Source organism: Camelus ferus, chromosome 25 (genome assembly GCF_009834535.1).
Source record: "Camelus ferus isolate YT-003-E chromosome 25, BCGSAC_Cfer_1.0, whole genome shotgun sequence".
NCBI classification, from domain to species: domain Eukaryota; kingdom Metazoa; phylum Chordata; class Mammalia; order Artiodactyla; family Camelidae; genus Camelus; species Camelus ferus.
In genome coordinates this window covers 31,337,628-31,361,332 of record NC_045720.1, presented here as the reverse complement: position 1 = coordinate 31,361,332, position 23,705 = coordinate 31,337,628, and the positions used below count along the sequence as shown (strand labels likewise).

Here is a 23,705-nt window from a genome sequence, read left to right as displayed (position 1 = left end):
GCTTGCTCTTGTGTTCTCCAAGTGTACCTCGGCGTTGCTGACTTTATTTCTCTGACCCCTGGAAGTATAGGGTTACTCTTAGAAATTCTTTATTGCATCTAACTATTGCAATTGTACTTGCTTCTGGAGGAGATAGAGGTGACTGTCCCTAAGAGCTTTGTAGCAGTTCATTGCCAAGGTCCTCACACTGTTTCAGAACTTTTGGTGACCAGAGCTGCCAGGTGAGTGAGTCTCAGTCCTCCTTCTCTGCTTGCCAAGTTTGGTTCCCTAGGACTGAAGAGCATAAAGCATATCAATTCTTAATTCTGCCTTTCAGTTTCTCCTTCTTCAATTCTTTCTTACTTTTAACCTCTTTGTTTTTAAACAAGAACTTAGAATGATTCAGTCGCCTGTTTTAAGTTTTGTCCTCAATCTTATTCTCACAGTATTGTGAATCTGAGAGTAGATGGTTTTCCAGTTTTAATTGACTAGCCCTGTAAGGACTGAGGTGAAAAGTATGCAGCATGATTCCATGATCTGTTAAGTAGGAAAGTAATGGATCTGTTTACATACAGTATTTACCACATTTTCCCTCTGTTAGGAACTTTTGTAAGGAAATGACATTCTTGCCTGTTTCATGAGGAGCAAAGGGCAGTATTTTCAGAAATAGCTATGTGGTCCCCAAGAGACAACATTCTTTTGCCATGAAATATACTTACCAGACATTTTGGAAGAATTGCAACCTAAATAAGAAAAATATAAATGTAATGTGTTTGGGCTTAAAAATTATCTCAAAACATTTTAGCTAGTATTTTTGGGAACAGAGTTTCTTTTATTAGAAATTAGAGGCTTTCAATGAAGTAAAATGTGTAATAGTCCAAAGTGATGCATACTGGTTAAAAGCAGATGATAAACTCAAACTAATGATGGAAGTAATTCCAGTTTTAATAGTAAATATTATAATTCTTATTTCACTTTATTTTTATTTCTTTAATTTAGTTGCAGCAGGATTTGAATGGAAGCTCACTTATAATTGGTGCAATTAAAATGAAATTGAGATGAAAACAAGTTGAAATTATCAAAATGATTATTTTCTAATTATATATGCAACCATGATTTCCTAATTATAATTAAGAAAGAAGTGTTTACACGTTTGGTAGTGTTTGTTTCATAGTATGTATCCCTGTGGGTACCATGATTAATGCTCATTTTTAAGGCACACTAAAATTTCAAGTTTATTAAAGTTTTTGTTTTAGCAAATATTTAGTTTGTTTTTCTTTTAAATAATAAAAATGTGTAGTTTGTAGGGAAGCTTTATTCACTGTGTTTTTTAAAAAAACTTTGAAAACTCATATTTAGTCTATGCACTTTACCCCTCTTTACTGCTAATAACTTTTAAAAAATAAAGTAAAAATAACTTGTTCTTTCTTTTGCTTTAAAATGTTTGTCATTTCATGTATGCCAGATTTATTGGACTGCAGTAGTTTTAGTGCATTTTGGCTGGAATGTTTATTATGACATCACTGTAATCTATATACAGTATGTGATTTCAGATGGTTTCAGTGTTAAATATTTTCATAATTATGCTGGTTTTGGCAGTTCACTTGGAACTTTTTCACATCTCTTTAATGAATATGTTTTACTTCTGGGCTTTTGAGACAACCATATGTTTCAAAAATTAATAGTGTGCTTTTAATGTTAACATTGTGCAGAAGTGTATGACTACAGACATTTTTAAGGATGTAAGTTGAACTAAAAGTAATTACAGTATGGTTTTATTCACAGTAGTAGTCTTTTAATATTTAGAGACTGTAACATCCCCCAAAATAACAGAAGATGTCATTATAAAAATTGAATAGTGAAGTTGTTTCGTGGAATGAAATGCTGTGAAGTTTGTTTTGCATTAACTTAAAATGAGCATAAGTGTGTGAAATTTTTTTTATTGTTTATTATAGCAAAATTTAAAGTTTTTGCTTGTAGTCAAGTTTTGAACAAAATTTTTCTCTTTTGCTAATATATTACTAGTATCTGAAGCTATGCTATATTGTAAAAGATTCATCTTTACTTTTGTATAATCCTCTTAGTGTGGTAGTGAGTAAGAATTTTTGTTTCCTAAAGGAGGTCCTGTCATTGTTCTTAATTGCCTATGGTACCCTTTTAGATAAATTAGTGGTTATCCTTATTTTTGTTCTTTAATTTTTTCTTCAAATATATAAAATAGAAAACCTAAATTTACCACAATTCTTTTAAGTATTATGAATTAGTTTTATTATTGATTAATGAATTGATGGTACACAGTATACTATCAGTTCCTCTTTGTATTGGAGAGATGTTTGATCTCTCCCACCTCATATGCATCTCTCCTTCAAGCAGAATGTGCTCTTTTATCCCCCCAAAAGGAATAAGCTGATGCCAGGTGCTTTTTACCGCATATTACTATCCCACCTGTTTCCTCCTTGTAATACTTGTCTTCTTGAAAGAGCAATCTATAATTATTTTTTCCATCTTAACTTCTTATTCATTCTCTGACTACTCATTTACTTCTCCCACTCCTGTCCCTTTACTGGAATTACCAAATCTCCTTTTTTATAGGTTATTGGCACCCTGCTCCTAATTACCAAATCGTGACTGTCAGCTAGAATGAATACCAAATCTTGAGTGTCAGCTAGAATGAAGACAGAGAACATCTCTGTAGTTCTTAACATAACCTTATTTTTATTGAACTAATCCATGCCTCTAGCTTCTGGTATTGTTCCCCCATCTTAAACATTGTATACTGTGGCTTTTTTTTTTTTTTTTTGGACTGATCATTATTCCTTGTATATGCTACATACATTTGTACTATTTTGTTTATAGTTTTCTCCCTATTTAGCTGCCGATCTTAACCTAAAACATTCCTACATTCAGTTCTAAGGGCCTGATTTCTTTAATTCTTCCAAATGGAATGACTTTTGTGTTCCTTTCAGTTAAAAACAAAGAAAAAAAGTACTTTTGTAGAACTGGTTATGTATGTTTTGAATAGATTCTGAAATCCTTGAGGACAAGTATTGTATCTAATTTGCTTTGTAAATCCAGCAATTAACACATAAGAGTATTATATAAATGTTGAATGAAATCAGGAAAAGAGTACTCATTTGCATTGTATAAATTTCAAAAATATGTATGATTTTTTGATATTTTTGTTATTCATGTTAAAACCCAATTAAACCTTGTGTCTAATCTGAATAATATTCAATTCAGTGAACATTGTTAAATAGGATGTCAAGGATTCTAAGGATGGTTAAGATTAATTATTAAAGATGATTAAGAAGACAGCTTGGATTCTTATTTTGACTCACAAAATAGTGAGGAGTCTTTTTTTTTTTTTTTGTGAGGAGTCTTAACATATAAACAAATAGGAAAAAATTAAGACCTTTTCCATTTATTTTGCACTCAGATGGAAAATGTTTAGAAGTTTCTATAAAATTGTTGTCTTTTGCTGAAGCCATATATAAGAATTTTTTGACATTATCAAGTGGTTTGTTTTGATACCAACTAAAGAAATGAACAATTTGTAGTTTTAAACTTCTAGTTATTTTTGAAACTGAGAATGCCAATTATGAAAAATTTTGGTTATGTTGATTTTTAGAGCTAAAAAAATAAAATTAGAAGAGTCTTGTCTAATCACATTTATTAACTTGCATTCAGTCAACAAAACTTTTAAAAATTCTTGAATACTGATTGATTGATTTACTTTTCTTTCTTCAAAATAAAAACAGGATGACCATGAAAGCTGTGGTTCTAATTCTACCAACCATAGTACTACTGAGAATACAAAATCATCAGTAAAACCCCGAAGGATTCAGCAGGCTGCTCCCACAGATCCTGATTTGCCACCAGGTAACTTGATAAAAGAGAAAATTTTGATTGTTATTAATCATTGTTTTAGCCCTTTGGAGAATAAGTACTTTCAGTATTCCTTAGTGTCGTGAAGTATTTAAACCATATGTACATTTGCTGCATATTGTCAGGACGAATTGAAAGACATTTCTGAGGGCTCTGGGCTCATTCAAATTTTGATGCTCTTTTGCCCTTGGTGGTTCTTTAAGTTTCTTACATCCTCTCCAAGCCAAGACTTACCTTTGACTCCTAGTCATAGTCTCTTTGTTACTCTTGCTTCTTGATAAACAAAGGAATGACACTAGATTGTTCTTGAGTTTCTGAAAACTGTAATATTCACTAACAATCACACTGGGAGAGACCATCTCTTCTCTTTCATTTCCTAAAATTTTTATTTACCTAGAAGAGTAGTAGCTTACAAACAACAGTTCCTTGGTAAATATTTAGTAAAGGGAAAAAAACAGTGATTGTTACATATCACTCCTGTGGCCAAAGTGCATTGCTGTCTTTTTACAGTTACTAGTTATCTATCACTTCTCTTTTGATTTTATTTATCAGTCAGTTTTTTTTTTTTTTAAGCTATAGGTGACATTGGTAAATACTTGTTTTCTACACCAAAGATTTGGAAGCTTTCTGCTGGTTTTAACCTAGTTTATTTTTGATAGTCTTCTGGCATCATCTACTTCACTTGTAAGAGATTAGAGTTAGATACATCATTTCATAGCCCTCCTCCCTCAAGTACAGGTTCTAAATTGCCTTTGAATTGATTTTTTTTTTTTTTGTATATGTATTGCTGAAGTGAGCACTGAGCTGAACATTTTTCACTGTAGTGTTATAGTGATGTTAATGCTGATGCTTTGTGTTTTTAGGAACTTTACCTAATAGTTCTCAGTAATCCCTCTGGCTTTAGAATAAATAGATTAATTGCTGTAGCTGGAGAAAGTGCCAGAAGAAGGTATTTTACTTCTAAATGTTTCTAATTCTACTTTGAGTTGTGTGATGGTTACAGAACTTTCTAAATTCTCTTCTTAATTATCAACTCCTTGGGAGAAGTCCCTGGTGAATTAAACTGTAAGTTAAACTATAGTTTATTCTTGTTTATTAAGTAGACAACCCTTTCACCCCTCCAAATTTCTGACTACATATCTTTTTAAAACTTCCTAAGCCAGATCTTTGTATAGAACTCTCTCAATCAATATCTTGGCAAAAAATAATCAGTTTTAGGTTTAACTATTAAGTCTTACTACATTTTTTTTCTAGTGGGAAAGAACTTGTTTAAGAAAAATTTAATTATTTTGTTAGTTTTTGATTTCACAGATAAAAATCTGTGGGCTAACCTGCATGTAATCAAAACAGGTCCCAGACTTTTGATGATTATTTAGAACCTGTTTTGCAATTTACACTGATAATCAGGATTAGGAGAATTGTTCTGTTTTTAGGAGCAGAAAGCATAAAACATAAAAACATAAATGTAACATAAAACATCCTGTTTTTAGTGGCATAAAACAGAGCTGTATTTTCCCTGAACTACTTGAGGTAGCTTTTGGATTAACATGTGCTTTTCTGCCTTACCTAATAGGAGGACTCGTATCCTCTTTTATGCTGACATAAGTCACAGTTAAGGAATTGCTTTGGGAAGTCACTGAACTTGTTGGGCAATTACTGGGAGGCAGAGCAGCTAAACGTAATCTTGCCAAAGGAAAAAGAAAAGGGATAATTTGAGAATCCAGTTGGATAATAGTAAATCACTTAATTTAAAGATTAACTCATACAGTTATTTGAGGACTCATTTTTGGTGACATTATCCTGCCTGGAAATTATATTAAAGTTCTTTTAGGATAGAGATGAATTCCTGTTTTCAACATTTTCTAGGGAAAGTTATTTTTTCTAGAATCTGTGGTCATAATTTTGGAATTTGAACATTTGCGTAGATCCAGAGATACTTTTTAAGAAAAGTTTTGGTGTTGCCAATAGTTGTTTGTAGAACAATATATTCTTCTCAAATTTCATTGAGGAAAACTATTTGCAAGGACATTACAGCTTAGAAGTATTATCTCGGTAACAGTTCTGCACTCTGGAAAGGGGAGCACAAAATACTGATGGATAGCTAGCCATTTCTGTCATACGGCTGTTCTTTTTCATTAATACACTGATCCTTTTAAAAGTAGGTTATGCTTCAAACTATTATCTTGTTAATAAGCTTCAAGATATCTAACATTTATATTTTGTTTATAACAGAGAAGGTGATAACTGGAGAGCCTTTATTTCATTCTAATTAGGTTGAATTTCAAAACATTGCTTGGTGGTGGCAGACCCTTTAGTTCCCTAAATCTTTATTGCTGTGTGAATGAGAATATGCTGGAGCAGCTCATTGGAGGCTATCTTTGCCCTCAGAGAATTAATGGCTTAGTATAGGAGACTTTGTGAACTACTAATTAGTGTAAAACCAAGGCAGAGAGAAGCTCTAAGGAAGCACAAGTACTGTTTTTTGGATACTGAAAGAAAGGAGTGGTTATGTCCGTGTGTGTGGCTTCTAAAATACGAAGGTAAAATGGAGAAGTAAGAAAGATTGCAACTGAAAGAACGGGAAATGGCACAGTAGACAAGTACTATCCAAAAATAAATCTGTACTTATAACATAAAAATTAGGCAAAATGTAACTAAGGCAAAAGCATTGATGGACACGCATAATAGATGCTGAATTATAATAAAAGGTGCAGTCCTCCAAAAAAATTTATGATGATTTTTTATGTACCTAGCAACTTAGCTTTGAATTGTGATAGATCAAGCAAACAAAAATAAAAAATCCCCAATCTGGATCTTTGAATATCAAAATTAACAAGATTGTTCTATAGATATTTGTAGAACTCTGCACCCAACAGATAAGACAGTTGTACATTCTTGTGATGCACACGTTGGATTTCTATAGACATTGGGAAAGACTTGGTCAAAAGGAAGTCTTGACAAATTTCAAAGAACCACTATCATAAAGACCATCCTCTCTGGCCCCAGTACATTTAAATTAGAATGTAATTACTATACCATTTGATATCATTCATGTGTGGAATCTAAGAGAAAGAAAAAAAAAGAGGACACTAATGAACTCATCTACAAAACAGACTTGCAGACATAATAAACAATCTTATGGTTACTGGGGGAAAGGAGTGGAAAGGGATAAATTTGGGAGTTTGAGATTTGCAAATATTAACCTATATATATATAAATCGATTAAAAAATTTCTTCTATATAGCACAGGGAACGATACTCAATATCTTATAACAACATTTAATGAAACAATATGAAAATAAATATATGCATATATATGCATGATTGGGACATTATGATAAAATGGTAGAGATAAATTCAGTATTTTTCAGTTACATCTTTTGGATTTTCTGTATAAAAAAGTCATCTTGTAGTGACAATTTTGTGTCCTCCTTGTCAATGCTTACACTTACTTTTTTATCCTTACTTAGTTATTTAGAACTTCTGTGTCTATCTTAAATCATAATAAAAGTATCTTCAACTCACAGCTATTTTCCTTTGCTCCTGCAGTAGCTGCCCCAAGTTACCTTCTAGTTACCAGATCTGATGGATGTTTTTTAAATTCATGTGTTTTTGAACCTTTCTACTACTGCATTAGCAATAAGGAATCCTAATTCTTTCCTAAACTTTCTTAAAAAGTTTAATTTGAAATAATTTCAACCTTCCAAAAAATGCAAGAACATTACAAAGAATTTACTTTTCCTCTAACTATTTGAGCATAAGTTGACTGTATGATGCTGCATAGCCCCCAGATTTTACACCAGGAAGTTGACCAGGATGTTTTTAGGTACTGTGACCAGATCATCAACCATATAATTACTGGTTTTGAGCAACTTGGCTTCCTAGTGACCAAGTTAGAGTAAATCGATTGCAAATATTGTCTCTTTGTAACCCAAATTATTTGCTATACATTACTTAAAGTATATCAGAGAAATAATTAAGATACAATCTTTGCCCTCTAGGGTTTCATAATTTAACAGAGAAGGTAAGTATAGATAAACATATGCAAAAGGCAGTTGTAACCTAAGCCCAAGAAGAGTGGTAAAGACAGTCTCTTTAATGTTGATGTGGAGGGTGAAGGGTTGGAAAAGAGGATATATGGCAGAGGGTACACTGGACCTGAACAAGAAGGGAGAATAGACAGACTGTTTTAAACAGAAGGAAGAACATGAGCAAAGTCAGTGAAAATTCATAGAGTTTTATCTGGCCCTGTGGGTATATGTGTTGAGAGGAATGGGATTTATGGGTGGGAGAGAGTTGAATAGTGATAAGAATTTCTGGAAAGGTTGACTAGGCTGTTGTTCTAGAGCCATCTAATATGATATCTTAGAGGTTCTTATCCCCAGAGTGCCTGTGGAATAGATTTGGATTACTGTTACTTCATTTGAACAGATAAGATACACTCCCCGGGAGTCTCTAAATATGGAGTATTGAGAGCTATTAGATCTGCTGTTTGACCCTTTTCTGTGGCAAATTTAGAGCTAAGTTATTAGGAGGGATTAAAGAGAGAGTATATTATCTATTCCATTGGATAGTCACTGTTACTTGCTTTGGCATTGAATTTTTAAATAAGAAAACATAGTTTTATGTAGTTCTTTTTAGGTATTTGATTCTTTTACTTTGGTGAATTGGCTTATTCATCTCAGTTTGTGTAATGAGAAACTGAGAGAAGATATTAAAAGGTATATGAAAAAAATCTACCAGTAGGATTCTGTTAGTTAAAATACATTTACATTATTATGTTTCTGTTAACTGCTTTGCATTATATGTTTTGCCCAGTTCTATCTCTTGAGTTATTTATTTATTTATTTATTTATTTATTTATTTATTTATTTATTTATTGAGGATAATAGAAACTCATGAACTCTTACAAGGTTTTTATGAGTTCTCTATTGCTGACAGGTTTTTCAGAAATAGGAAAACCAATATTAGTCATGCTTCTTGACTTTACAGAAACAATTTATTTTTATTTTTAACATCTGTGTTGCATAATAATAGCATGGGTGAAATATACATTCTAAACTTGAAAATTTAGATACTTAAAATTTCTTTTTGAAACTTAATTTGTTAAGCATTATTGTAGCATATACTCACATAAAAGAATATTTTTTAAGTTTCTTGATATTTTGTGTGTTAATTTTATAGCATATGATAATTGGCACTCTAAACATTGCTAATAGTTACCATGTATGTGAAAAACTTGAACATAGTCATTTTACATTTTTTTCCTATTTGTATCCATTGGGAATGAATGAAGGATTTGGTTTTTGGTTGAATAAATTTAAGTAAGCTTTCTCCCAGCAGACTTCAGTGTAGGTGTTAACAATGTCAGTTGCTGACAGAAGTTGATTGTATTTTGTCCAGTAAAGTTCTGGTTTAAAGAATACAACAGATAGTTATTTCATGAAATAAGCTAAAATTTTAATTAGCTTTTAAATAGGGTTTATAGTGGAAAATGTATTTGAATAAAGTGAAGTTTTTAATCTTTTTCTCCTGTGTCTTTTTAAATGCTGTTTATGTTTAGGTTTATTTATATTTTCAATTTAATTCCTCAGTAATGTATCTCTATGTACATTTATTGTGTGCAAGAAACTTGAGAGATTATGGATTCTCAATATGCTTTCATCTGTTCTCTTTCTTTCCTTACTCTTCTTCTGTCTTCTTCATTGTATTCTTTTTCCCTCTTTAATTTTTTCTATGTTTTCTTCCTCAGTCATACTTTCTCCCCTTCTTTGTTTCAATATTATGTATTCGTATGTGGAAATAATTGAATCTGTTACGATGGTCTTGTTTCTCTTTTCTTCTGTGCCTAACTTTTGAATATTTTTATGGCTATTTAAAGTAGGAAGAGAAGATGCAGCTGGTTCAAAAAGAACCTTGAAGAAGTTCTTCTAATATATTGTATAATCAGTGTATATAGTAATATTGTTTCATTTTGGAAAATGTTTATAAAATAGGCAGAAATCAGACAAAGTACACGTAGTATAGGGTAATCATTTAATGGGATCTAGTATTATGTTATGAAAAGAGGTATAGTGCCCATGGTTTCTCTTAATATGCGAGCACTTCGTTACATAAAACTTCTTTGTAATGGCTTTTTTGGGGGATGGATCTGTTACTTACTAGTTATGTCACCTTGGTAAGCCTAGTTGAATGTTACCTAGGCTGAATGTTAGTTTCATCTTTACAACATATGCTAAATAATACCCATCTTTTACATAAAGTTCAGTAACATTTTAAGAGTAATTATTTATTGATAGACTTATGTCTAACTGAATTCTTTTTTCCTGTTTTATAGGTTATGTACAGAGTCTGATTAGACGAGTTGTAAATAATGTAAATATTGTAATAAATAATCTCATACTAAAATATGTTGAAGATGATATTGTTCTTTCAGTCAACATTACTTCTGCAGACTGCTATACAGTGGGTGAATTATGGGATCGTGCATTCATGGATATTTCTGGTGAGTAAATGTCAACAATAGTATAGATTTTTCTATTATTGAAACAGCTGTCCTGGATTCTAAAACTTTTCTGGGCCAACAGGCTGTTTGAAAAGTCTAATGAAAGCTTTATGCCTTCAGCCTGGAAAAAGGCATATATGTAAAATTTAGCATATAGTTATAGGAGGTTAATAAACCCTCAGATTAAGAAATTTCAGACTTTTTTTGATATTGTTAAATTTTATTCTTTCTTGCCTGTCACATACTTGTTTCAAATGCGATAAATAATATTTTACAATGCTGTGGATTGAAGCAATAATAATTAAATAATATTAAAATTTTGAATGTTTTTGAAGGAGGAAAGGAAACATGTTGCTTTTGCATAGTTGGATAATGGCAAAACAGTGTATCTGATTGATTTATGTTTTAGGGTTATATATTGCAAAGCATAGTTGGGAGTTTTGGGTAGTCCCAAAGCCTCCTTTGTTACCTGCTGCATCTTATTCTGCTTATATTAAAAGAACTACTAGTAATAATTTTAATAACTCCATTTATTTATTTTATTATGTTCTACATGAAAGGTAGGCACTGTGCTAAGCACTGAAAATACAGCTGTGAAAGAAATAGACACTGCTTTTTCTTAATTTTGTCAGAAGGCATAATAGTTAAATAAGTCACAGTACTTGTTGGTACATGTTCTGATGGGGTAAGGAGTGGATATTTTTGGAAAATATAGTAAGGAGACTATTGTGAGCACCTTTTATCTGTGACTTAACCATGATACGTAATTGCTAAAGTTATCCTACCCGAGTTTGAATCCTGGCTCTCCTACTGAGTACAGATTTATGACTTCACTGTTTCTTAGTTTCCTCAAATACGTATCACAGCATAAAAGCGTGCTGTACATAGTGCTCAGAAAATTAGCTGCTGTTCTTATTATTTATATTCAGTCTCAAATTTTCATAGCAATTCTATAGAGTGATATCTTTTCTCATTCATTTACTCATCTTAAGTTGTAATTAAAAGAAAGTAAAGTGAAATTGAGTCTCTAGGTTACTTGACTTGCCTTGTTAAGGCATACAAATAGGAACTAGCAGAATTGGAATGCAGTTTCATTTTTGTGCATTCTTTAAGGTTTGATCTAGAAATTTTAAAAATGAAGAATAATTCTGGTCTCAGCTCTGTTGTGAAACATAATTAAGAGCACATGCAAAGACCCAGGGTTTGTTTCTGAGACATTGTTAATTCCTCCTCCGTCTTATCCTCTGTGGGAGGAAATACTTGGTAAAAATCGCAGAAGAAAAAGTTAAAAAAATAGAAAACAAGCAGAACTGGATAATGCAGGACTGAATAAACGAGTTGACATTTTAGGGAAAGAAATTTCATTTATAGTTTTTTTTATCAAAGTAATGCAAATATTACTTTGGGAAATTATTTATAATGAATTAGAGTCTTGGATTGGGAGTTAGGGGGTCTTGGTTCAAATCTTGTCTCCAACACTGACTTAGTGCAACCTTGGGTAAGTCATTTGTAATGAAAATTCACATTTGTAAATTTGTAACTGCCAACCTGTCAGTGTATTTATGAGAATCAAGGATGATACCACGTGAAAGATCATGATGATGGTGGTGTTAAGGACAGCAAAAAGAGTAATTTCCATTTATTGAGCACTTGTTAAATGCTGGGCCTGGTGCTGTTTTTTTTTTTTTTTTTTCTTTAAGTTAATTATCTTGTTTTAATCCTTTAGTTTCTGAGGTAGATGTTTCCCCTTTTATTAATTTTTAATGCAACATTTGGTATTTACAAGAGGATTTATGTAACATATTTGTTAAAAAAACAATGCAATGAGCACTTATACTCTGAGTAACTAGAACATTAACAGTTTCCCCATCAGTGTGCTTTTCCCTGTCCCATTCCCTTGCTACCTCCTAGAATTAACTGCCATATTAAATATTGTTTATGATTTAATTGCTTAAAAAGCTGGGCTATAGAAAGGAATGAAGTCCTGATACATGTTACAACATGGATGAACCTTGAAAATGTGTGCATACATATAAGCATTTCTAGGACATATACAGTACTTACGAGTAGGTTTGTTGGATGGGAGGATATGCAGATGTTCACATTTTCAAAATAATGTTTAATCATTTTCCAGAGTGCTTCTTAGATAGGCATAATTATCCCCATTTTACAGATTAAATGGTAACAAATTATCTAAAGTAAGTACCAGAATCAGCATTCATTTTGTATGTTTTTAAGATAGCTCCTGTTGTAATAATGTTTAAGAAAAACATTTTTCAAAGCTTAATAATTTCCTCTCTCACTGACAAGTTTTCTGAAATATCCTTGAAGTATGATCACTTTATGTTCTCATAGCATGATGGATAGGAAAATGTGCTTTTGAGTAAGGCTGTTAGAATTTGAATTACAGCTCTGCTCTTCTTTTATAAACTGTCTAACAATAGACAGATTATTTACCCTTACTTTTCCTTTGTTCCACATCTTTAAACAGAGCCATATAAATATTATGAGATAATAGATGTAAAAGATTTAATATAGTGTCTAATAGCAAATATTCAGTAAAGTATAATTACTATAAAGAGAAGGAAGGAAGCATTTAGTTTCTTTCATGTCGAGTCCTATTATAATTTCTTTAATTTATGTACGTGTATATAATAGTAACTAAATCATTTATGTATATACTGTGTAAAATGAAATAATATGGTAACTTTGTATTTTTTTTTGAATAAAAGTAGATTTATTTAGAGAGATGTACATGGTAGGGTTACGGGTGGTGGTTAAAGTAAAGGTAGATACACAGTCTGTAGACAGAGTGCAGGCCGTCTTGGAAAACAGAGAGCGACCGTTGTTTGTGTATTTTTTCAACAGACAAATTTGATATTTATTTGTTTAATGAAACTTTATTTTCACACATGTACATACTGTTTAAGTTTTTAAGAAGTAAAAACTAAATCCAAAAAAAGAAAAGAAAATTAAATGAGTTAATTAGAGGTTGTCAGAATATACTCAGAAATAGAATGGACTAAAGTATAATTTATTGTTTGATTCCCATGCCCACAGCATGTGGATAGCTGCTAAAAATTACTGATCAAGTAGATTTGGGCCTGATACTTACCTAAGAATTGCTAATTAGTTAGGAATAAAATAACTCATTTGCTAAATGTTTCACCTTCTAGTTTATACTTTACCAGCAATTGTTTCCATTTTTATTCCCTTGAAGACAAACTTTATACTGTCATTGATAATTTGGTAATTTCTTCATTAGTTATTATTGAGAGAAGTGCTGTCCACTAGAATTTTCTGTGATGATTGAAATTTTTCATGTTTTTACTGTCCAGTACTCTAGCCACTACCCACCTGTGACTTCTGAGTTCGTGAAATGTGGCTAATCCAACCAAGGACCTAAAGTTTTATTTTCATATAATTGTAATCAGTTTATAGGTAAATTTAAGTAACTACATGTCACGAGTGGCTACCATATTGAAGAGTGCAGGTTTGAGAGTAGCAGCAGTGAGTTTTTTAGTATAAGATAAATGATAAATGTTAAATGAATGACTGTTACTCAAAATGTTATTTTTAATATGATTTCTCAATAATTTGATTGTATTTTAATATTTCATTGCAGATTGTGAAATGTAACAAAATTTTTTATAGACTTTGTCTACATTTGTAGTTAGGTGTCAAGCAAATTGGGGGTGAACTGCTTCATTTCTTTGGCTTCTATTTGATTCTTCATACATAAAATGGGGATTATTGTGCCTATTTCATAAGGTTGTTGGAAGACAAATTATATAATAAAGGATAAGTTCTTTTCTTAGGCTCTGGCATCATGTATTAAATATGCTATTAATTTTATTTCTATTATTTTTATTACTATTTGTACTAATAAATAATAGTTGCATTTTCTTCTCTAACTTTCCTTTTTACTTAAAATGTTTTTCTTTTCTTTTTAGCAACTGATCTGGTGCTGAGAAAGGTTATCAATTTTTCCGACTGTACAGTTTGTCTTGATAAACGAAATGCTAGTGGTAAAATAGAATTTTACCAGGATCCTTTGTTATACAAATGTTCCTTCAGAACTCGTCTACATTTTACATATGATAACCTAAATTCCAAGATGCCATCTGTTATAAAAGTAGGTGTTTCTTTTTCTAGTAGTTAAGTTGCATGTCTCTACTTGGTTTATTTGCTGTTGTGCATATTAATAAATATTGAAGAGCAAAGAAGAAATTAACCTCATAAATATATGTACCATTAATTTTTGTTAAAAAGTTTTATTTATATTTTTTAACTTTTATGTTATTATAGTTACAACTTTTTGCATTGTGTGTTCTAGTAGAGATATTTTGGGATCAACTTTTTTTTTTCTATGACTGTACTTTCCTTTTTAGTTTGTCCAACTATTTGTTAATGATTTTTACTTTGAGGAAATAGAAGAGATCATATGAAAAAAGTGTATTTATACCCACAGTGGACTGAGTATCAATCTGTATTTCAATCCTTATAATTTGTTTAGCACGATCTGATAACTGTATAGTTACTGACCCTTACCTTTCTTAAAGATATATAAGGCTTAATTTGCTAACCTAATCTTAGTTGATTGGTTCAAGAAATTTTAGCTTTTTATCTGTGGTTTCAAATTGTAATTAAAATCTTAAGAAAAAGGAAACTTTTCAGATAATGTCTTTTGATCTGTGTGAAACTTTGTTCTCCAAGGTACTGGTGTATATATTTAATGTGTATAGTTATTCTCTAAGTGTAAATCTTGTGTTCTTTTATTATATAACAGTTTTCCTACTTCTTGTCTGACTGTTTATCTTTGAAAAAGAACATACAGTGACTTGTCATCTGGTTAACTAAGTTTTAATGTGGAATGAATTTTTATTATTTGAATTACAAGCTTTTGAATGCTTAAGTACTGCAATGGAAAAGCCTGCCTTGAGTCTGAACAGTGGTATTGACTACTATATGTGTTTGGGCATGGCTATATAAATGATTAGTTTTGCATAATGTTTTTTAAAACAACACTTTCTATTTTATGAAACTTTATTAAAATTATATTTACACATGAAATCTACCTGTTTTTCTTTGGTAATGTGCAGTTATGAATATTTCATTTTTTCTCTGCACATTGTGCCGTGCACATTGGTTTGTTTAAATTCTGTTACTTTCTTCTACTTTTGAATTAGCTTCTTAGGCAAAGATAAGCATGGAAAAGTATGAATTCAATAGTAATTAGGCCTCTGTCTCAGGACAATGGACTTAATTTCCTTCTTTGTCCTTGACTCTCCTCCTAAAGTTAGAGGATGTTAAGGGTGAATTAAAGCTATATTTTGAAAGCAAGTAATGCATATATGGAAGCCTTACTATATAAAAAACCCTTATTGATCATTGGTACAAATTCAATTGTGCATTCTAGGATGTGGCTAAATTAGAGGAGAGTATAAAGAAATGAACTTGAGGAAAGCTTAGTGTTAGCAATATTTGTGTTCTCAAAATTGATTAGCCATGACGTTTCATTGTAAAAGGCACTTTAATATAAATAAGCTTGTTGACTTGTGGTTTTTGACTTTGATAGTCACTGAGTATGAGATACTATTGTGCTCAAAAGAAATTCAGTTTTGAGTTTTTTATTAATACTATTGAGATGTAAGATTTGCTGTTTTGAGTTAGACCCATCATTCTTCCAACTCCCATCCCTAGGAAAATATGTATTAAATGGACGTGGTTAACCTTATCTATCACCTCAGAGACAGGGGATTTCCCAGAAATGTTCCAGATACTCTAATTATTTGTGTAAGACTCTTATGTATGCTTGTTTGAGTGGCTTTTGAATTTGTTCATATTTCGGTTAGGCTTTTTATGATTTCCTGTCTTTGTGAGAAAAAAGTATATCTGGAGATTATATCATCTATGAGATATAGATCATATGGGTATGTGATTTATTTAACATTTCTCTTGGTTTTGAAAATTTACTTTTTTCTACAGTTTCAGAGGAATGAAAGTCTGCAATAAATCTTCGAGCACATCTCTGATTAATTCCTTATGAAAGATTTCTGTAATTGCAAATATCTTATTAATGGATTTAAACTTTTTAAGTCCTGTGATCTGTGCTGCAAAATTGTTTCCAGAAAAGTTTAACCAATGTATATGCTCATGAACATTAAGGGGAGTGTCTGTATTGCTTCTGCTGTCATTAAATATGATCATGTTAAAAAATGCAAAATTGAACAAAAATAGTATATTTTAATATTTGGTTATTATTGAAGTTAGATTTTTGAAAATATGTTCACTGGCCATTATTTTTTCTTTGAAAAATTCATTCAGGTTCTTTGTCAGTTTTTCTATTGGGGATTAATCTTACTGATTTTAAAGATACTTACATATATATAATATATAAAATATATATTTTAATGACATGTTTGTGTGTATGATATATTAAATACATTCATACATATATACAGGGTTGATTTTTTGGCATTGGTTTTGCTAAGACAGGTTGTTACTGGTGCTTTTGGTGCTATGTAGTATTTAAAAGGATGTGGCAGAGAAATCTCAAATTTAAGAAGAGTTTGGCAGAATTGTACTGCATACTTCTCCCCTCCCACCCCCCCTAATTTTCTTATCTCTTTATGGTGTAGTCAGTGTATGATTTTCAAGTCAGTTTTAAGAAACCTATACTCATATTTGAATATGGTATGTTACACCTGCCCCATACAACTTTCTTCCCTTTCAAATACAGTTCTTCTTGCCTTTATGCCTAAAAATATGATGGTTATCATTACCTCTTTTTCATGTTTCATAGACAGTCAAATACCAGGTAGTTAAAATAAACCTTCCAGGAGACTTGACTTTATGACTTAATTGGTTTTACTCCATGTTTATGTAACAGCAGGAAACCATTAGATTGAGGCTGTGTTTATATTCCATTGACGTCTCTTTCTATAAGGAAAACCTAGATTTGTATCTTATGGATAGTAATTAATCTTATTTTTCACTTATAATTGATTCATGTTATAAATTTTATATCATGTTTAAATCTTATTTAAAATTTGTCTAAGAAACTTTCCTGAACATATATTTCACTTGGTTTTTGTATTTGACAATAACATTTTTATCATGTGCCTACTTCTGTAGTTTTAATGTTAGTAATTCCCTCACTTAACATATGTTTTTAGGATGTGTATGCATTCTTTTGGTGAAGAAGGCTGGAAAGGGTGATTCAAGTCTTACTAAAATGACATAATGAAACTTTTATTCGTAGTTGTGACAGAGATCTTTCTGGTTTTTGTGGGAGTACTATCATATTCTTAGAGGGTGGATATTTGCATAACAAAAACTTCTGGGAAAAGTTATCTGGAAATCCATTGTGACTGTATCAGCTCAATATCATTTCTATTTCCACTTATATAGTTTGGATTAGTATACTTTCTGTCTAAAGTTTATTGATCATTATAGCAAAATTTGTTTTAATTCTTAAGATTTTAGAGTAAACTATTATTTTGTCTTAAATGTTAAAAGTTTGGAGACATTACTGTTTCTCCTGTGGTATTCCATTTTAAGACTTAACATTTCTCTACTTATATTGAAAGGTACTCTCTTTGAATATGCTTTTGTTGGTGTTTTTGTTTTTTTCAAAATACAGATTCATACCTTAGTAGAGAGTTTGAAGCTTTCTATCACTGATCAACAGTTGCCTATGTTTATCCGTATAATGCAACTTGGGATTGCTCTTTACTATGGAGAAATCGGAAACTTTAAAGATGGAGAAACAGACGATTCTACCTGTCACAATAAAGATATGTTAGGAAACATTACAGGTAAATATAACAAAAACTTTATTTTATAACTATTGTTCTTACAAAATGTTTTCATCATTGTGAAACTTTAAAAACTACGTTAGATTGAGTTTTGCAGTGTTCTAATGTGATGGAATGATTTTATTTTGGTTGTTTGACACTAATTTTTTTCTTTTCTGCATTCTGCATTCTATTCTGATTTTGTTTTTTCCACGTACTAAAAATAACTTTAATATTTCTAATAGGTATTAGTGTTTAGAATGTACGTTACATAAAATTTAAGTTAGTCCAACCTCAAGATTTCCTAGTAAATTATAGTACATTTGACCCTAGAACAACATGGGTTTGAACTGCGCAGGTTCACTTACACATTTTTTAAAATAAATACTAACTGTAGTACTGTATGATCCATAGTTGGTTAAACCTTTGGATGCAGAACTGTGGCTACAATGGAGGGTTGACTGTGAAGTTATACCTGGATATTCAACTTGTGCCTTTAACCCCGTCATTGTTCAGGAACAACTATATTGGTAATTTGTCTGAGAAGTCTCACCAAGAGTTATATCTAATTAATTTATTTATACTTAATTATTATATGTAATTATTATTAACTGTAATTATACTTAACTATATGCTTCATTGGAGATACCTAGTTAATTAATTGGAGCATTAATTAATGAAGTATATACTTCACTGAAAGATACCTAGCAGGTTAACTTCAGTTATTTAATTCATTTTGCTTTTATTAACACCTAGTGTATGTAAGACATTATTGTTGGTAATGTGGGAAAATACAGAGAAATTCTTTCCTTAGAATCTTAATATATAATGGAGTGGACAGAAATGTGAATAGTTAAGTTTGATGTTTGGTAGAATGGTAGGATATTTGATTAAATAGAAGTATGAATGATCTGAAGTAGAAAAATGCTGAAAGGAATCATTGATTTGCATTGGGCCTGAGATTCAGGAAAAATTTGGAGAAGTTGATGATTAATTTCTATAATTAGAGCCTTTAGAGAAGGGCATTTAAAACTTAGGAACAAATAACCCAATTAAAAAGTGGGCAAAAGACCTGAATAGACATGTTTCCAAAAAAGATACACAAAGGGCCATCAAGCACGTGAAAAGATGCTCAGTATCATTAGTCATGAGGAGTAATGCAAATCAAAACCACAGTGAGATACTGCTTTACAGCCACTAACCAGTATAGTTATAATTAAAAAGACAAATAATAACAAGTGTTGGCAAGGAAGTGGGGAGATTGGAACCCTTATGTATAGCTCATGGGAATGGAAAACAATCTGGTTTGTCACAAAGTTGAACACAGAGTTACCATATGACCCAGTAATTCTATTCTTAGGTTTATATGACAGAGTTGATAACACATATCTACATAAAAATTTGTATGTGAATGTTCATGGCAACATTATTCTTAATAACCAAAAAGTGAAATAACCTAAATGACCATCAGCTGATGAATGGACAGTTTGGTATGTCTATATACTGGAATATTATTCAGCCATACAAAGGAACGAAATACTGGTATATGCTGCAACATGGTGAACTTTGAAAATGTTAAGTGAAAGCAGCCAGTCAAAAAGGAACATGTTGTGTGATTTCATTCATATGAAATGTCCATAATAGGCAATTCTATAGAAATAGAAAGTAGATTAGTAACCTGGGCTTGGGGGAAGGAGGTAGCGGGGAGTGACTGCTAATGGATAGAGATTTTCTTTTTGGAGTTCCTTGTTTCTTAGAACATGAAAATGTTCTAAAATTAGATAGTGATGATGGTTGTACAATTTGTGACTGTATTAAAAACCACTGAATCGTACATCTTTAAAGGCCAAATTTTATAGGATTCAAATTACAGGTTAAGAAGAAAAATCTTATCACCTTAAAAGAAAGCTTATGGGACATTAGTAAGCATATATAGGTGTAACACATTTTATTTTATTTCACACTAGGCAACAAATTTCTGTTAGACAATGAACTCCTGAGACAGGAACAATGTCTAACACCTAGGACAAAACCTGGCATATAGAAGGTGCTCAGTTCATTTTTTCCACCTTGCTATTATGATTAATTTGAAATATATAGGAAAGTTGAAAGAATATACTGTGGACACCCATATACTCATCATCTAGATTCTACAATTAATATTTTATCACACTTGCTTTATCTTGTATTTCTGTTTATCTAACACCACTTTCTCTCCATCAATTCAACCAATGTTTTTGATGCCTTTCAAAGTAAGTTATGGACATTAGTACATTTCACCCCTAGACTTCAGTAGCATATCATTAACTAGGGTTTATATTTATTAATAATTCTTTTTATTTTTTCAAAGGTTGAATTTACAAAGTGAAATGCATTAATCAAGTGTATTACTCATCAAGTTTTGAGAGATGTGTATGCTTGTGTGATGTAAAACACCCATCAAGATATAGATGATTAACATCTAAAAAATTATTCATTAACATCTAAAATTATCTCATGCCTCTTTCCAGTCATTCCCTCTTCCACCTGTCTGCCCACCCCTACTGCACTCAAGAAAATACTGTTCTGAATTTTTTGAAAATTCATGGATTAGTTTTGCTGATTCCAGAATTTCATGTAAATAAAATTATACAGTATGAATTCTCTTGTCAAAGGATCCTTTCATCAAACATAATACTGTTTTTTACCTTTTATTAAGATTTAATTTTTAGAGCAGTTTTACATTCACAGCAAAACTGAAGGGTAGATATAGAGATTTCCCATGTACCCCCTGTTCTTGTACATGCAGAGCCTCCCCCATTACCAGCATCCCCTCCAGAGTGGCGCATTTGTCACAACTGATGAACCTGTATCATTATAACCCAGAGTCCTTGGTTTACTTAAAGTTCACTCTTGGTGTTGTACATTCTCTGGATTTAGACAAATGTATAATGACATGTATCCATCATTATGGTATCATACAGAGTGTTTTTGCTTTCTAAAGGCATAGTATATTGGGGATTCATCTATGTTGTATATATCAGTATTTTTGGGGGGTTGCATTTTGCCTAGTAACACTTGGCATTCTTTTTCTCTGCTGGGCGCATCAGGAAATCAAGAAAGTTTCTTGATCTTTTTGGTATTATGTTTCCGAGAAAAGTCAGTTTTTCAGCACTTTAGCCTTATTTTGGGGAGGTGGGTTTATGTTGTTTTTTAAGTTAGTGAAATGATAATGAATTTATTTTTTGTGTTTATCAAATACATTTAGAATTACATGATAAACTACTCCCTATGTAACATTGTCAACTATGAAAGGAGATTGATACAGTACAACATATAGAAACTTGAAAGTGGTAATGCTACATTATTGGTTTCAAAGAATAATAACCAATGTATGATTTGTCCATATTTTATATGTAGAAAAAATCACGTGAGAGAAACATCTTTGTATAATTCGAATTCCTATTTATCCTTAGTTAAATTCTCTTGATTTTTAACTTTATTTTGATTGTTAGGTACAGAAGATGAAACAAGAATAGATATGCAGTATCCGGCTCAGTACAAAGGCCAAGAGCTGTATTCACAGCAGGAGGATGAGCAGCCACAGGGATGGGTATCATGGGCGTGGTCATTTGTGCCTGCAATTGTGAGTTATGATGATGGTGAAGAAGACTACCTTGGGAATGATTCTACATCAACCACACATCAACAAAAAACACAGACTTTGAAGGATCCTATTGTTTCTATAGGATTTTATTGTACAAAGGCAACTGTGACTTTCAAAGTAGGTTTCCTTTTTCTTGCTGATTGTCTGTCTCTCAACTTTAATGTTTATATTTTGATTTCCAGTAAGAATCTAGCTTAGTTTATTTTATACTCAGTAGATGTAAGGCAGAGTCTCACAATCCTTAATTCTTAAAACCATATGTCATCTCTTCTAAAATCTCTGAATTTTGATGTCTTTTCCTATCTTCTTAAGGCCTTCTTCACTTTCCTTTTTTATTAGGATTATAAAAGGAAAGTTTTATAATTAGCTTCATGGAAAGTTCTTCTGTCCCTTCTGAATCTTTCAGTTGGCATACAGGGTACCTTAATATTTTTATTAAGAAAGAAATACACATTAAGAAAATATCCTGTGACTTCATATACTTTTCCAGCCACTATTTCATCTCTGAGCTCTCCTTCACTACAAAATTTCTTTAAAGGGTCGTTTATATACATACTTCATATATATATAAAATTTTCTTTAAAGGGTTATTTACTTCTCTCTTTTTTTCACCTATCTTTCTTTAAGATTGTTTAATTTTTTATTATCTAGTTCCTAATCTAACTCTATTTTTCAGCTGTGTTTAAAATACTTTGAATACTTCCTCCATTAACAAATACATGTAAAATACATTCTTAAAAGAGATTATATAATAGTTATTTTCAGGTGAAAGAATAATAAGGTGGTCACTTTTATTTTAAAAAAATATAATGCCACTAGTACTTTGGTACCCCTTATTTGTTCTTCTTTGATTATATAATGTCTTCTTTGCCCCTCAACTATAACCCAACCTTTATTTTGTGTTATTTATTTCTTGACTTTTTATAATAGTACTACTGTACATGTAATATTCTTGAACAGTATCAAATTCATTCAAGTATATATATTCAAATTAATACATATTAATGCTATCTATGTACCATTGTTTTGTCTCTAGAGAGCCACAGTGAATAGATCAGCTATCAATCTCTGCCTCTTAAAATGTAAATTGTTATTATAAACAAGTAAGATATATAGTATACCCATTATTATATGTAGGAAAAATAAAAGAGGAATAGTGAATGCTTCCCCTAGATGGGATGGGATTATGCAAGTTAAAAATGAATGATCAGGGAAGGGCTTAATGGAAAGGGGATATTACAGTAGAGACTTGTGGGAAAGGAAGCTTTGTTGATGTGTAGGAATGAACATTCTAGGAACAGCAATTTAAAAGCCCTCAAAGTTCAAGGAACAGTGAGGAGGCTGGTGAGGCCAGAGCAAAGTGAGCTAATGTAGAAGCAGTACAAAATCAGGTCAGAGAGGGCTGAGAAAGGTCCATAAATTGTCAAACCATGTAGGTCATTTTATGGACTTGGTCATCAATCCTGGGTGAGATAGGTAGATTTTGGATAATTTTTAGCATAGTGGTTATCGGACGATCTGAATTATATTTTAGATTGCATCACTCTGTTTGCTGTGTTGAGAATAGATTCTAGGGGACAGAAGCAGAAGTATGGAGATCGGACAGAGAATTGCAGTTTTGAAGCAAGAGTTATGATGTCTTGGACTAGGTGGTAACAAGTGGAGGTGGTGAAAAGCAGTTGGATTTTGGATGTATTTTGAAGGTCAAGTGTCCAGGACTTCCTGATAGATTTTATTGTGAGACATAAATGAAATAAAGAGGATCCAAGGATGAGTCCTACACAACTAGGAGGGTTGAGTTCTGATTTTCTGAGATGGAGGAGTATGGCGAGAGGATTAGCTTTGAGATAAATATCAGGAGTTTCATTTTGGAGATTTCAGTGAGGGAAAC

At 31.5% G+C, this 23,705-nt stretch overlaps 1 protein-coding gene across 11 annotated transcripts in view; it reads left to right on the top strand.

Moving 5' to 3' along the window:
* VPS13B (vacuolar protein sorting 13 homolog B) overlaps positions 1-23,705 on the top strand; it is a 627,764-nt gene that overhangs the window by 37,293 nt on the left and 566,766 nt on the right. For all 11 annotated transcript variants that reach the window (XR_004315275.1, XM_032468222.1, XM_032468224.1 and 8 more), the window contains 5 exons: positions 3,738-3,858; positions 10,202-10,369; positions 14,323-14,504; positions 18,015-18,189; positions 21,663-21,931. Coding sequence is in view for 10 of the 11 variants with exons in the window: in XM_032468222.1 (XP_032324113.1) it covers positions 3,738-3,858; positions 10,202-10,369; positions 14,323-14,504; positions 18,015-18,189; positions 21,663-21,931 (915 nt within the window). In the remaining variant the exon portion in view is untranslated. The remainder of the gene's footprint in view (positions 1-3,737; positions 3,859-10,201; positions 10,370-14,322; positions 14,505-18,014; positions 18,190-21,662; positions 21,932-23,705) is intronic.